The sequence below is a fragment of the Leucopleurus acutus genome, assembly GCF_964270905.1.
Source record: "Leucopleurus acutus genome assembly, chromosome: 13".
Taxonomy (NCBI): Eukaryota; Metazoa; Chordata; class Mammalia; order Artiodactyla; family Delphinidae; genus Leucopleurus; species Leucopleurus acutus.
The window spans coordinates 43,806,402-43,822,784 of NC_139155.1; the positions used below are offsets into that span (position 1 = coordinate 43,806,402).

A 16,383-nucleotide genomic window follows, 5' to 3' on the forward strand; every position below is an offset into this window, starting at 1 on the left:
CTCCGCAGCAAGTGGGATCTTCCTGGACCAGGGTTCCAACCCATATCCCCTGCATTGGCAGGTGGATTCTTAACCACTGCGCCACCAGGGAAGCTCTGCACACTATTTTTTATCTAGAGAATTTTTATAAAAATGAAAGCTTTGCCGTCCCACCTCTAAAGCTCTGGCTCATACTTTGGGTAGAGTTTGGGAATACACATTTTCATCCAGCTCTGCAGATAATCTGAAGAGGTGATTTGGGGATCTGCTTTGAAAAATACGGGCCAAATTCCCTGTCGTTTTGTGCTGTTACTAGTATTATTTCTTTGTGTTCTTCTCCTTGATAATTCCAAACATACTTAGACTTTTGTATTGTGCTTATCATTTGCCTTCATCTGACCCACTCTTTGTACTATCTTTTGGCCATTTGAGGAAGCGGCTATTTAGAAATATCCCAGAGCACCAAAAGTCCAATAATTCCAGAATGAGTATGACTTTTGGACACTGTGCTTCCTTGCTTCCTGAATGGTTGAATTTTAGCTTTTTGGACTTAAGTTGTTTGTTTTGTTTGTGTCTTTTTAAAAACATTCCCTAGAAACATCATCAGGACCCTTAAATTATATTAAGGTTGTAATTTTTATTATATTTATTGTTAATAATTTTGTATAGGAGCACTGCAGATGGCATAAACAAAGACATTTTCCCTTTTGATGAATCTGAGTAAATAGAACTCACCAGGCACTACACGTTGATGAGATAACTATGTGGACAATGGTTTACCAGAAAAAGTTCATGTCTAAGGGGGAAAATATATGTATTTATTAATATTTAATAATTAACTTGAAGCTTAACAGCTATATAATATAGTTTATAATGCAGGAAATTGTTAAGTATAGAGATTTTACTATGAAACACAGTAGTCATTAATTAAGGGAAATTCTGTAGTTCTGAGTCTGTTTAAAAATCTTTTCTCTTGTTCTCTCCCTTCAAGTATAAAAGCCAGGTTAATGCCAGTGGCTTCATTCGTTCTGTTTCATTGGATATCACTTAGTCTTCCAAGTATTTGAATGGGAAATATTTGTTATTTTTAATAGTTAAAAAAAATCATAATTTCCTTTTAACAATTTACTTTTTAAAAAATTGAAGTATAGTTATTTTACGATGTTGTATTGGTTTCAAGTGTACAGTAAAATGATTCAGTTATACATATATATGTTGTTTGTCAGATTCTCAACAATTCACTTTTTATTCATTTTCTTAGAGATACCCATTTACCCTCCCTGGATACTTAGAAGGTTAAAGCCAGTGCCATGGAAGTGTAGATTTATGAATTTGAGCTTCAAACTTTAAGATTCAGGGTAATTTGTGCCAAATATTTTAGGTATTCAAGTCTTAGGGTGTGGCCTCCTTGTATTCAAGCAAATTGATAAGAAATTACTGAATAAGCCTTTTGGGTATATGTAAGTTGTAGAAATTTAAATTTTGGCAGGGTATATCTAATTGAAAACACATACAGACAAACGATTTTCTTTTAACAGATAGTAAGTTCAGCAAGCCCCTGTGCAGACTTCTTTTATCGAAGTTTATCCTCTGAATTGAAGAAACCACAAGCCCAGTCTTCTCTGCATACAGAAAAGCAGTCAATAGAGGACACTATGAGATTAATTCAGAAGTGCAATGAGGTGGATTTGAATATTGTTGTATTGTGGAAGGTATGTGTTGTTAAATTATTTCAGCAAGCCTCACTTACACTTGATTCTTAAGCTGAAGAGTAAATGTAAGCTGCTCTTTATATTTTCTCTGCTTAAATTTTCCAATTTGAATATTGAAATAGTTTTATAAGTTTTTCAACAGTTCCAAAATAACTTTTCTTTTTGCCTAAAGGGAAGAATTCATTCAAATTAGATGACTTTATTCTGTGTTACTTATTACTTGTAAGAGGTACTGAGAATATTGTAGACATGATAAGCTCCATGAAAGCAAAAATGCTGTTATTAAACTCTTTATTGTGAGCATTTTCAAACTCTGAAAAAGGAAAAATAGCACTATGAACCTCTAAGTACCCATTACTTAGGCTCCAACAGCCACTAATTTGCTACTGTTCGTTTTCACCTATTCCTTTACTTTGTTTTATTTTTACCTTCCTTTATTTTTTAGCTGCAGTATATATTTTTTAATGACATATTTCATCTGCTTTTATGTGTACTTCTAGCAGATAAGGACTTTCTTGTTTAATATAACCCCACCATATTACTATCTGACCCAAATTAACAGTAATTCTTTACAATTATCTAATTGTTGGTCTGTGTTGAAATTTTTCAGATTATTTGAAAATATTTTAATTAAAAAAAATCAGATTCAGGTAAGATTTGCACATACACATGGCAGACCAGAATGAGGTTGTTTAGGCATTGGTCTTCCCTAAAGTTAACTGTAATGCAGAAGAGGTTTATTTTTCACAGTACACCCTTTTGTATCTTAAGTATGTATCTTTTTTTTTTCCACTGTAGAAATGATTCTACAGTGAAATTTAGGATCTTGCCCAGGGATATTCACCTGAACTATGTGAGGAGGTTTGATTTTGTACTGTCTGATATAAGGCCTAACATGGAGACATGCTCATAGTAGATGTTTAGAACATGTTATTTTAAATTGATTCAGATGTTCTAAAGTGTTCTTTTTACTAAACTGTACACTTTTAAGTAAACTTTCTTGAAACCAAGCTGGCTTTACATGAATTCCAGTAAAACTGCTTAAGCAAATTGATACTTTTGTTGGCTATAGAAGGTGAAGGTGTTTAATGTTAAAAAGATAAGTTACACGTTATTAGTTTGAAATCAAATGTTCTTGGAGCTTAGAATCAAGAGAATCCTGGGCTTCCCTGGTGGCGCAGTGGTTGAGAGTCCACCTGCCGATGCAGGGGACACGGGTTCGTGCCCCGGTCCGGGAGGATCCCACATGCCGCGGAGCAGCTGGGCACGTGAGCCATGGCCGCTGAGCCTGCGCGTCCGGAGCCTGTGCTCTGCAACGGGAGAGGCCACAGCAGTGAGAGGCCCACGTACCGCAAAAAAAAAAAAAAAAAAAAAAAAAAAGAGAATCCTGGTTTCAGGCTCAGTAGCATTGCCCCTTAATGTAAACCACCCATCCATTAAATGTATGGTAGACCTTTAGCATTTGTAGCTGTCACTCCCAGATTCCTGCCATGTAACAATTTGTAATATTCGTGAGACAAGATTTTGAGTTATGTGTGCTGTATTCTGTACTCATCGTTGAGCCCACAGTAACCTTGGTGGGGGCGGGGCGGCCAGGGGTTATCTTTCAAAAAATCACCCTGTATAAAAACCAATTACTAGTATTGCTGATTATCATTGAAGAAGAAGAACACTACCCAAGATTATGATACTCCTTAGTTAGAAAATGGAAGTTTGAATAGATTACAGGATGGGATATTAAATTTGGTAGGGGCTAGTAGCTGTGATAAGTTTATTATTCAGTTCATTTGAGGAAGTGACTAGTAGATTTTCTTTAGTGAAGACTCTAGATAGTGCACAAAGGACCCCCTTGAACGGAAGAAAACTTGACAAGTCATTTAAGTTGTGGAGTTGATGCATAGGGAACATAGTACTCTAAAAAATTATGATTCAGGAGAAAACTAAGACCTTGGACAACATTTTTGTAAAAAAATTTAGTTGGTAAGGGGGTATAGTATAACTTATAACCAATCTTAACCAAAAATAAAGGTTTGTTTTGAAAAACTAAGACTTTGTGCAGGAAAGAGAATGCATTATAGGGTTATACATGGCTATGGGTGACTTCTGTTTGGTCCCTGAGACCATTGGAAAAGATGTGTGACCTGTCTCAGGATGTTATCTATCAGTTGTCATCCTCTCTTGATTAAAGGTCACTCCATCGAGTATTTAACTCCTCCTGCATTTCTGGGTTGTGCATGGATGGGTGCTGAGCAGGTCCTGGGCCTGCCTCTGCCTTAGTGCAGCAGTTCTCCAAGTGTGATCCATGGATGGCAAATTGTCACTCATGATAAGTATAGAAATTGAAAATAAACATTTAGGAGTGTTTATAGCATTCTGACTGAGTAATTTTGAATCTGTTGAATCTAATAGTAAAAGAAATTGGGCTTATCAAAAAAAAATTAAGCATCTGTATTTGCATAGTGTGACAGTACCAGTATATCAGAGCCATGTACAGATTTTATGTTCTCCAACACAGAAGAAGTTCAAGAAGAAAAGTTACGTGCTGGAGTAAGTGTTTTAATTTAGATGAGATCAGTTCATTGTATAGGAAGAAAAAAAACTTTTTTTTTTCTCTTTTAAGCATATGTATCAATACTTAAATTTAAGATCTCCAAGGACATGGCATTTCCACTTCTAGGATTTATGATTGTACTCACTGATTCTGCTGCATTATATGATAAACCCTGGTACATTTCAGAAGCAAGACGATAAGAAAAAGCCTTGGGAATTCCCTGGTGGCTCAGTGGTTGAGAATCCGCCTGCCAGTGTAGGGGACATGGGTTTGAGCCCTGGTCTGGGAAGATCCCACATGCCGTGGAGCAACTAAGCCCACGCGCCACAACTACTGAGCCTGCGCTCTAGAGCCCACGAGCCACAACTACTGAAGCCTGTGAGCCACAACTGTTGAAGCCCATGCACCTAGAGCCTGTGCTCCGCAACAGGAGAAGCCACTGCAGTGAGAAGCCCATGCACCGCAACGAAGAGTAGGCCCCACTTGCCACAACTAGAGAAAGCCTGCACATAGCAATGAAGACCCAACGCAGCCAAAAATAAATAAATATATTTTTAAAAAAGAAAAAAAAGAAAAAGCCTTTTGCCTGTATATTGGCAGTCCAGTAAAGAAGAAAACTTGTGTTATGGTATGGCACTGTTCTTTTGGACTAGTTTCTTGAGCGCTCTAGAGAAAATTGGAAAAGATTTCAAGAAGTGTCTCTCACGTATCCAGGCCAACTGTTTTATATTGAGGCAGAGCAGATTTTGACAGATACTTAATTGATTGAATGAATGAACAAAAGTAGAAAGGTTGACACAGCCATGAGTGTTGGTAATTGATAGATATTAGCCATAATACCTCTGCTTTCCATCAGATATTGCATTGGTTACTTTTGAGGTTACTGCCAAGCAGGCTAACATTTTTGTGCTTTGTACTTCTTAGGCATACGTAGTGGAAGACAGTAAGCAGCTTATTTTGGAAGGTCAGCACCATGTTGTTCTTCGCACTATAGGAAAAGAAGCTTTTTCATATCCTCAGAAACAGGTAATGACAGAGTTTGCTTTGGGGCCTTCCTGTGAACTTGTGGGGTTTTTTGTTTGGTTGTTTTTTGTGTTTTTGAAGGTATCTGGTTTGTGCAAGCTTTTATATTGGAATTTGAGTTGGGGCTTGGTGGCAGAAAGCTGATTAAAATTAGAAATGAACATAAATTGATTTTAAAATTCACTAGCACTTCATAAGAGTATTGAGATGCATTTGTGATCTTGTGGTTTCCTAAGATATATTCTTTATTGAATCTAGAACTCACAGTTAGCTTGAGAGGAAGGGAACCATATTCTCTATATTATCTTGTTTGTTGTTTAACAGGCCCATACCATTGCAGAACTCTATGGGGCCTATCATACAGTGTAAAGGATGGCCTCTGGAGTTGTGCAGAAGCTGGTAATACTGTTTATTTACTTACTTTTCCTAAAATACTGTTTAATCTTACCAAAAGTTCTCATAGTATGTGTAAATATTTAAACCCAAATCTGTTTCTTACTTTAAGAAAATTGTTTTTCTCAAATTGATTTGATTAGTTAAAAAAGTCCCAAGTTTTAATTGCAAATTGTCATATTTTGATAATTTCGAACATCTCAAGGCAAGGTTTTTCACTTAGAAAATGAAACAAAGTGATTTCTATAAAATTCACTCAAGTTATAGTCCCATTTTACTAAAATACTGTGTAGGGCATATCCTTTTTTTCCTCTGTATTTCACCTTTGAAATACTTTATATTCTCTTTATATGATTAACTGAGTTGGGAGATGCAGCATGTTCATCATACTAAGAATAATATATTTGGAGCCCAGAGACTTTCAGATTGATGGCCTAGTGCAAGTTACTCGCATAATTTGATAAACTTTTAGCTTACATATAAAACGGGTAATAGTACTTTATACCTTGCCTCTCTTGTGATGGGACTGTCTGTCATAAGGTTGAATCAAACCCTTATTATAAAACTACTGTACAAATTGTCCAGCACTCATTGCAAAAATACCTGTTGTTGCTTTTAAGGTAGAAGAGAGGGAAGCTTTTCTAAATATTCCCTCAGTAAATTAGCTTCAGGTTTTTGGTATCCTTTTCTGGCCGTTGTTCGTGTGTATTCCTCCTGGTAAGTAGTATGTAGAGATTCATTTAGTATAATTTAGAAGTCTCAAATAACAGCTTATTTTTCTTAGAGGATTAGATTATAATTATAGTACATTTTTTGGACTTTTTATTAAAGTGTAACGTAAATGCAGAATAGTGACTAGGTCATTGACTCTTCACAAATTGAAGAACACTTCAGTATAAGGAGGACCCAGATCAAGAAAGAGAACATGACCCGAACCCAGAAGTTTTGCTCCTGCTCGCTTCCAGGCACAAGTCTTCCCTCCTCCAGAGTAAACCTCTAGTCACTTTTCTCTCACTCATAGGTCAAAAGCAGTTTTAATTCTTGCTTTTGCAGCTGTATAAATCAAGGGTCAGCAAACTTTTTCTGAGAAAAGCCAGATGGTAAATATTTTAGACTTTGCTGGCTCAGAGTCTTTGTCAGAATTACTCATCTGTGTTGTTTGGAGTCCAAAAGCAACCATAGCCAGTGTGTAAACAAATAGATGTGGCTCTGTTTCCATAAAACTTTCTTTACATAAAGAGGAAGCAGGCTGAATTTGGCCCATGGGCTGTAGTTTGCCAGTCCTTGGTGTAGATCAGAATCCAGCTAGGCTAGCAGGAAATTAAAAAATCAGAATTTTCTGGACGGTGAAGGAAAATGGAGAAAAAAATTATCAAGAAAGAAATAATAATACTAGAAGTGGGACATGATTCTCTATTTTCATTTAGACAATAATAATATTTATTGAAATGTTTACAGTGTGCCTCACACTAGCTATATTGAGACTTTTACATGTATGTTAACCTTCAGTTAATATAGTTGAGGCACTATAATCTGTAAAAACTCAGGAAGCTATTTTCAAAAATGACTCTTTAAGGCAATTTTAGTTTTTCAACTATTAAAACAGATGCTATACAATTGAATATCTATAGCCTAAGTACTCAGCAATTTTATTAGATGAGAACCACAGCAACTTTTGAAATTATTATTATTGTAAACCCCTTTTTTACATATGAGGAAATTGTCTTAAAGTATTAAGGATCACAGAGCTAATATGTGAGGATCTTATCCAGGATCACAGAGCTAATATGTGAGGTTGCTGGATTTCAAGTCTAACCCCAGCACATAATAAATAGAGAATGAATAAATGATTACAGATCCTAGTTTTTTTATCCTAGGTTGTATGTATTGCATATGATTTCAACTGTTAGTTTGTTAGTTTTTACAGCAGAAAAAGTATTGTTCATGCTTTACTTTATCTCTACTGGTTTTAACTTCTTTAGTTTGTGTGTGCTATACTTTATTTTAACAAGGCAGTGTTTTTATTGTCATATATTTTTTCTTTTCTCAGGAGCCACCAGAAATGGAACTATTAAAATTTTTCAGACCAGAAAACACTACAGTTTCCTCAAGACCATCAGTAGAGCAGCTTTCTAATCTCATTAGAACGAGTCTTCACTATCCAGAATCATTTAGTCATCCTTTTCATCAAAAAAGGTTTGAGATATATTTTTGTTAACATTTTTCTACAATATACACACCTGTGTGTGCATGCACACACAGACATACACACATTTATTAATAGCATTAACCCAGATATTGAAGAAACAATTTAGAATACTATTGAGTCTGTAGAAATTGCCCTTAAGTAATTTACCCTTTACTATGATTACCGTATGTTGCTGCTGTAATTAAAAGATGGGTATTTCCTCAGCCAGTTAGTTGTCAAAAGTTTTCTTTTGGGGCTTCCCTGGTGGCGCAGTGGTTGAGAGTCCGCCTGCCGATGCAGGGGACACAGGTTCGTGCCCTGGTCCGGGAAGATCCCACATGCCGCGGAGTGGCTGGGCCCGTGAGCCATGGCCGCTGAGCCTGCGCATCTGGAGCCTGTGCTCCGCAACAGGAGAGGCCACAACAGTGAGAGGCCTGCATACCGCCAAAAAAAGTTTTCTTTTGATGAGCAGGTTTATCATTAAGTCAAGAAGAAGGAAAAAATACCGTCATTTTGTTTTTGTTTTAAGTACAGAAATTAAATCTAAGACATGACTATAGTATAGACTTATCAAACAGTTTAAATTTAGATAGCATCATTTACTTAAGATTTATTAAGTATTAAACTTTTGGGGGATTGATGTATTTATAACTTTGGTAAATAGCCTGATCATATAAACTTAAGGTTCTAAAATAAAAAGTGCTAAGTCAGATGACACTTCAAAAAGTGGCTGGTTTACAGATATAAAAGAAGATGAAGAGAAGTCTGTTAGAGCCAGTCTGTGAATTATAACTGAATGTATAAATTTTGGTGAAGTCACCTTGGATAGAGGTAGGGATGGGGTGGGATAGAACAAAAGAGAATGGTGACCTATAGAACAGTGGTGTTTGAGAGATGAGCTAAGGAAAAAGTCCACGAAGAAGACTGATTGGGAAGCAGCAATCAAACAATTAGGAAGAAAAGACCAATGAGGAGAAAGTGGCATCCCAGTGGCGGAGTGAGAACAGTTCAAGGAGGGAGAGCAGTTAACAGTTTTAAATGCTGCAGAAAAGTCGTTCATTGGCTCTGACAGTAAAGAAATTGCTCATGCTTTTGAGAAGAATGTTATTATATAGTGGGGGTGGAAGCATGATATAGTAGGTTGAGGAGAAATGGGAGGAAGTAAGTAAAGATACTCGTGTAGACCACCCTTTCAAGAAGCTGGGCTATGAACGGGGTTCAGGGAATAGCCATGCAATATTATTGTTTTACTAGGTAAGATATGGATGTATTTATGGTCTTGAAGGAAATGATGGGATACAGGAAGGGCAACAGAATCCTTAATAGATGGAAAGATACACCAAAGAGTGGCAGGATTAGCTTTGGACTGAAGAACGGACCTCCTTACTATGGAAACGGGGAAAGATGAAAGTAGGGAGAAATTTTAACAAGTTTACACATTATTGGAGTGCCTTCACTTTTCGGAAGTTTATAGAAGCACGGTTAAGTACTCAAAGTAATCTAGGAAATAAGAGAATAAAGGGTAGAGAATTTTTAAAAGTGAAATTTGAGAACAGCTACTGAGAGTAATGAGGAGCTGGCCAAGGACACACAGAAGGAGTGCTGGGCAAAATTAAGATGTTGACTTAGCATCGGAAATATTTAAAAAGTAGCTTAAACGGTGCTAACCATTTTTAAACCCTTTTATCGTGAGATATAACACACAGAAAAGTGCTCAAAAATGAAAACTTGTGGCCATAGTGATTATTTTTCACAAAAGTAATACCCAAATAATCACATCTAGGGAAGAAATTAGAATATTGCTAGCAATCTCAGAAGCCCCCTGTGTACTCCCTTCCAGTCACTCCCCTGTCCATCCCCAGTATTAACAGTCATTTCTTTGCTCCTCTTTATAATTTTCCAACCAAGTGTTACATATCTGTATTTTGATTGTCATGGTTTTTAAATATATATATAATTAATTAATTTATTTATTGGCTGCGTTGGGTCTTCGTTGCTCTGCGTGGGCTTTCTCTAGTTGCGGCGAGCAAGGGCTACTCTCCATTGCGGTGCGCGGGCTTCTCATTGTGGTGGCTTCTCTTGTTGTGGAGCACGGGCTCTAGGCCTGTGGGCTTCAGTAGTTGTGGATCGCGGGCTCTAGAGGGCAGGCTTGGTAGTTGTGGCGCATGGGCTTAGTTGCTCCATGGCATGTTGGATCTTCCTGGACCAGGGCTCGAACCTGTGTCGCCCGCATTGGCAGGTGGATTCTCAACCACTGCACCACCAGGGAAGTCCTGTGGGTTTTTTTGAACTTTATTTATGAATGGAATTATACAGAGTATATTCTTGTTACGTCCAGTTTCTTTCACTTAATATTATGTTATTCATCAGCCATTGACAAAGCTGTGGAATTTTCATTGCCAAATGAATATGTTTGAACATATTAGAATTAGTTTATCTACTCTATTGTTGATGAACTTTTGGATTATTTTCAAATTTCAACTTTATGCTCTTGAATATTCTTGTATATATCTCCTGGTGCATGTGTGTTTGCTCCCCTCTTTTTTTCCCACATTTATCTAGGAATTTTTTCAAAGTAGTTTTACTAATTCGTATATCGCACTAGTAGTGTTTGGGAGTTCCCTCTGCTCATAACCTTCAGCAACACTTTCTGTTGTCACACTTTTAAATATTTTAGCCATTTAAGTTATTTTTAAATACTTTTGGTCTTAAATCTTTGTCTAGGTCTTAATTGCTCAGTAGTCATTCTGTATGCCTTTGACTGACAGAGGCACACTGGGGTCACTTGGGGAAATTTAAGAAATACAGATGCTTTGGTCCTACTCCCAGAGATTCTGATTTGATTGGCTGAAGGTTGGGGGCTGGACATCTAGATTACCTAAAGTTCTCCAGGTGATTCTAATGTACAGCCAAAGCTGAGAAAAAATTTCTTGTTTTATCCCTAGTGAACCTATCTTCCCACTCTTCCATAGACAGTTTTGATTCCATAATGTTTCATTTTAACCCACCGTTCTACTTTGTCCCTGTTTATCAAACCTGTCCTGCTTCACGTACTTCCTGAATATCTTAGATGCCATGGTGCTGCTTAGTGGTTGAAACCCTGGCTATGCCTTAGAGGCTGGGATATGTAGGACTTCTCCATGTGCTTCTATTAGGGTAAAAAGCATCATAGACTCTAGGCAGTTCAGGGAAGTGTGTGAAACAGGACAGTTTTGATCAAACTAAAAGGAGAGCAGTGGGCTAAAATAAAGCATCATAGAATTAAAACTGCACGGAAGTATGTGAAAACAAGGCAGATTTGAGAAGGATAAGATATGGCAGTTTCTTCCAACTTTGGCTCCACATTAGAATCACCTGAAGAATTTTTGAAAATCCTGATACTTAGGCCAGTTAAATCACAATCTCTGGGAGTAGGACCTATGTGTCTATATATTTTAAATAAATCCTCAGATGATACCAGAGTGAATCTGTATCAGTTTCTATTGCTAAATAATGCTTCGTAAGAACCCACTACAGAATTCAGTAGTTTACAAGGCATTTATTCCCACGCTCATGGGTCTGCAGGCCAATGACAGTTTGGCTGAAGCTCTGCTTCAGGCTGTGGGTTGGTTGGGTTCATGTTTGTGCCACATACATTTGGGGTCAGTCCAAATGGGCAGCAGCCAGCTGGGTTATGTTCTTCTCATGGCATATCTCTGGAGTACAAAAAGTGAGCCACATTGCAGTAGCACGTTTAAGGCTTCTGTTTGCATCAGAGTCATTAATCTTCCATTGCCAAATAGCCTCTCCTTCACAATCAACAAGGATGCTCCACCGTTGCACAGTGGGAGGTGAGGGGAATGAATAACTGCTAAACAATAATTACCATTATTATCACAGTAACCAGGATTGCGAATCAGTGAAGTAGAGGGTCAAGTGATTGGGCATCCTTGTGAAACTAAAGATCAGAAGTGTAATTGAGTGAGAGAGCTGGAGATAGTGGTCAGAGAGTGGAGAATCTCAGTAGTATTTCAGAGGCAGTTATTTTAGGTGACTAAAACAAATTCACAGTATGGTCATGGAAGTTAGATGGCTGAGTTTTGAATAGTATTGGTGGTCATGGAGGTGACAGATCAAGGGTTTGAGAAGGAGTTGAGTGAGTTGTCTACCTTGACAGTAAAGTTCTCCAAAAAGATGACAAAATTCAGGATTGAAAAGAAGAAAGCAAACTCATCCAGAAGCTTTTAATAAATGAAGCCAATAAGATGATATGGAAGAAAAATCTTGAGCAATGTTTCCTGTCTAGATGGTAGGCCTCTGCTTGACAGATATACTAGATGAATTTGGGGTGGGAGGAAGAGGGTGAAGCAGATATTTCAAAAGACTCATCCCATCCCCCTCCCCCAAAGAATCTCTGCTGTACTGAGTTACTGTCACTGGTATTAGTTTGTCAGTATAGGGACAGAAAAAAAAGAATAAAAACCTTGGAGTAGTTTATGACCAAAAAAATGAGGTGTTTTTATAGGAGAGGTAGGAGGAAGAACTCAAGAAGTGGTATTAACTATATTAATGAGACATTCTGGCTAGAGATATGGAAGATATTGGAAGAAGAACAGCATGTGTTATTGAGAGGACTGCAGAGGAAGCTGTGTACTCAGCCAAATTTCAGTTAAAGTAAGATGTAGACATATAAAGAGAGGAGACTGAGGATCTAGAGGAGTGTTGTTCATGTGATACAGAAATGTGGGAGGGATGGGACAGGGAAGAGGTTTGGTCATAGCAGTGGAACACAGGGCAGCAGAGGAATGAGAATATGAGAAACAGCAGGTGACCAGAGATAACAAAGATATGAATCAAATAAATTGACAGGAATTTGTGAAGAATAGTAGAAAATTGGGAATGGGGGCTAGTGAGGCAGTAGCCCCCATTCCCACTTATTAACACTTAGTATGATGCCTAAGGTTTGCTGGGGAGATGTGGGTGCTATTCACTGAAGCAGTGAATGGAGGAAGAAGAGGAATGAAGGTAATGATTTTGGGGCTAAGAAACATCCAGATGTTCTGATTTCTTCTTTTACTAGAAGCATTTAGATAAAGCATGGAGAATTTGAGGCCCAAATGGTAACAGAACAGCAAAGTTTCTGAGGTTTTGCTTTGGGTTACAAATTATGCGATTGGAATTTAACTTAATGGGGTGCTCTAGACTGGAAACCTATTCTGTAGTCTTTGCTCTCCTCTTTTCCTTGTTAGAAGTTTGTGGAGGAGGTAAGGGCATAGCACTGGTACAATCTAAGAATAAGTCTTTGAAATTATCTTAGTTTTTGTTTAGGGAAATCTGTTATTTGCAGTATGGTTCAGAAAGTATTTCTTAGTAAGAGGATATAAAATTTCTGAAAGCATAAAATATATTTGAGCAGAATTTTAAAGTTAATTTTGTGGGAGCTTATAGAATTACTTTTTTCTTTTTTACTATCCCTTTGTTCTTTGTGTTAATAGAGTAAACTATTTTCAATAATAGTATGTAACCATTTGTGCATAGATACGTTCATTTATTATGTTCTTGATTTTAAATCTGCACCAGTCTGTTCATTAGGTCCTCTTCTATCACTCCATGTCCTTTCTCCTATGCTTTAGTGATTTACTAATTGTAAAGTGAGATCAGAAATTAGGTTAACTGAGCAAATGTGTCTACTTGAAAGGGCTCTCCTCATAACTTGCTGTACAGAAATAATTATCATATTCTCCCGAACGTGATGGCTTTTATGCAAATATGATAGAAGAGCAAATGTCAGTTCTCAAAATTAAGTAATTTTCATGAAGCATAGAGAACAGGATTAGTTGTTGGCATTTTCATGATTTTTTATCTCCATTGATTTTTCTTAGTTGCGATTATTCTGTTTTGCATTTTGGGAAATAACCACCTAGAAACATTTTGGTTATTTTTTCAGATTAGCTTTAATAAATATAAATAAAATGGTTTTGTAGATGTATATATTCTGGTATTTAGTATTCAGACATTGTATTAATATGTTTTACTTCTTGTTTATGCAAATAATTTGGCTTGAGTGATTTTAGAATTCAGTTTTTTTCCTTACTTGAATCTAATTGTTTTTGAGGAGCTTATGCTATTAGGTACTCTTAAGTTTTATTTTCAAGAAAGTGGGTTTTTTTTGTTGTTGTTTTTTAATATCCCGCTAACCTTTTTTATTTATTTTTTTTCCACAGCCTTTGTTTAGTACCAGTGACTCTTTTACTTTCCAATTGTTCAAAGGCCGACGTCGATGTAATAGTTGATCTTAGGCATAAAACAACAAGGTAAAGATTTATTCAGGGCAAGTTTATTTTGCAGTTAAAGATTGATTTGAAAGCAATTTAATATTTTGAAATTATGCAAATAATTACCTAACATAGAGAAAGTTTACTCAGGCATGCCTTTATTTTTTTGTTTAGTATTAAGAAGTGTTAGAGAAGACTTAACAAAGATTGTCTTAGAATTTCAATAGTGGCAAATGGAAAGCAATTTCCAAAAGCAGCAAATTATTTTGACCAGAGACAACAATTTTTATAAAAGTTTGTTGGTGATAAAGAACTCTAAAATTGAAAATCAGCAAGTTCAGAATAGAAGTTTTTTTTGTCTTGTTTTCTGATTTATAAAATAATGCTTAACAACAACAACAACAACGAAAATGCTGGTCCATACTGGCACTCCAAGATCTAGATGCTTTTCAGAATTCAGAAATTTTGGGGTTTTTAGAAAAGCAGTGTGAAGCGTATACTGATTATTGTTGTATAACACTCCAAACAGGATCTGGGTTAGCTGTGTGAAATCCAAACATTTTGTGTATGATTATGTGTATCATAAATTAATTTGCTAATGCCTTATTGGTAGACCCTTGGTTGCTTTCCATTTTTCAGTATTATAAACAATTTCAATATTATAAGCATTCTTATATGCACATTTATTTTTATGTATGGATAACCAAGTGGTTAAAAGCTCAGGTTTGAAATCAGGTTCCATTATTTACTAGCTGCTGTTGCGAGTGTTAAGTGAGATAATTCATTCTTAACATTGTGCCTGGAACATAGTAAGTGTTAATAAATTTTAGCTATTATAGAAATTGTAATGTTAGCTATTGCCGTTACTGTTATTAATACAGTTGGTGTCATAAAATAATTTCTAGAAATAGAATTGCTAGATGAAAGGGATGTGTTATTGGGACTTTGGGAAAAAATTTATGAAGAAAAAAATTCTCCAACTTACTACTTGCCTCCTCCCTTAGCCCAGAAGCATTGGAAATCCATGGATCATTTACATGGCTTGGACAAACACAATATAAACTTCATCTTAAAAGCCAGGAGCTTCACAGTTTGCAGCTGAAAGCATGCTTTGTCCATACAGGTGTTTATAACCTTGGAACTCCTAGGGTATTTGCCAAGTTATCGGACCAAGTTACAGTGTTTGAAACAAGTCAGCAGAGCTCCATGCCTGCCCTGATCATCATCAATAATGTGTGATAACTTACAAATTTGTACTGAAATCCACAGGAATCAGTTTTATTTTACTGAATGGTTTTTACAGCAGTATTTGAAATACCTAACTTGTTTGGGAGGTTGATGTTAGATCATTGTAAAATACTTTTGATTTGTCAATTTGTTGATGATGCAAAGCACGTTGGACTGAGAGTACTTAAATTCTTTTTTTGTATTTCTTTAACCCCTGGTAATAATTTACATGCTCATAAAACAGAATTTCAGCATATCCATGCACCTTATTAAGCCCCACTTAAAACCAGTGTCTAAGTCTGCTGTTACAACTTATCAATGGTATATGAACATTAGGAGATGATTTTGAGGAAGAAAAGGCCTTGTTGGCAATATTCCTGTTAAGCCATTAGTCTATAAATTCCAGCTTTACTGTGAAGTTCTATAGAGTGTTAAATACAGACTTTGCTGTCTTGCTTCACACAGTTCTCTAAAATCAGTTTTGAACGTTGGTTATAGGGTCTTCATACTTCAGTATCTGGTTGTTCCTATGGCTTATACATAACTTTGTAAAAAGAAGAACTTTTTTTTCTGATGCTTTGATTATAGTTTTGGAAAGAGTTTGACTCCCCCCCCCATTCATCTCAGCATACAGTGCACTATTTCACAATATGAGATTTTTGTCATTTAAATTATCATATTCTTTATTATGTAACTTTAACAATTGAGATGATCTGTTTAAAATATAAATCTACTCAAGTTAATTAAAAATCAGCTTTTCAAAAATGTATTATATTTATAACAAATGTACTGTAAATAGAATAAAGACATGCTATTCACTGTATAGATTTATTAGATGCCTTTTTTAAAAAATTCTGAGAACTTAACATATTGAATGTCATCCAAGACTTCCCTGGTGGTCCAGTGGCTGGGGCTCCATGCACCCAGCACAGGGGGCCTGGGTTCGATCCCAGGTCAGAAGCTGAATCTCACGTGCGACAACTAGGAGTTCACCTGCCGCAACTAAAGTTCCTGCATGCTGCAACTAGAAGGTCCCGCGTGCCGTAGCTGGGGATC

General features: G+C 36.5%; 1 protein-coding gene across 6 annotated transcripts in view; it reads left to right on the forward strand.

The window, feature by feature from the left end:
- Positions 1-16,132, forward strand: part of TRAPPC8 (trafficking protein particle complex subunit 8) — a 91,131-nt gene extending 74,999 nt beyond the window's left edge. For all 6 annotated transcript variants that reach the window (XM_082853631.1, XM_082853636.1, XM_082853632.1 and 3 more), the window contains 5 exons: positions 1,518-1,691; positions 5,167-5,268; positions 7,709-7,854; positions 14,050-14,139; positions 15,105-16,132. In XM_082853631.1, the coding sequence (XP_082709757.1) occupies positions 1,518-1,691; positions 5,167-5,268; positions 7,709-7,854; positions 14,050-14,139; positions 15,105-15,339 (747 nt within the window). In that variant the 3' untranslated portion in view covers positions 15,340-16,132. The remainder of the gene's footprint in view (positions 1-1,517; positions 1,692-5,166; positions 5,269-7,708; positions 7,855-14,049; positions 14,140-15,104) is intronic.
- The last annotated feature ends 251 nt before the right edge of the window (positions 16,133-16,383 follow it).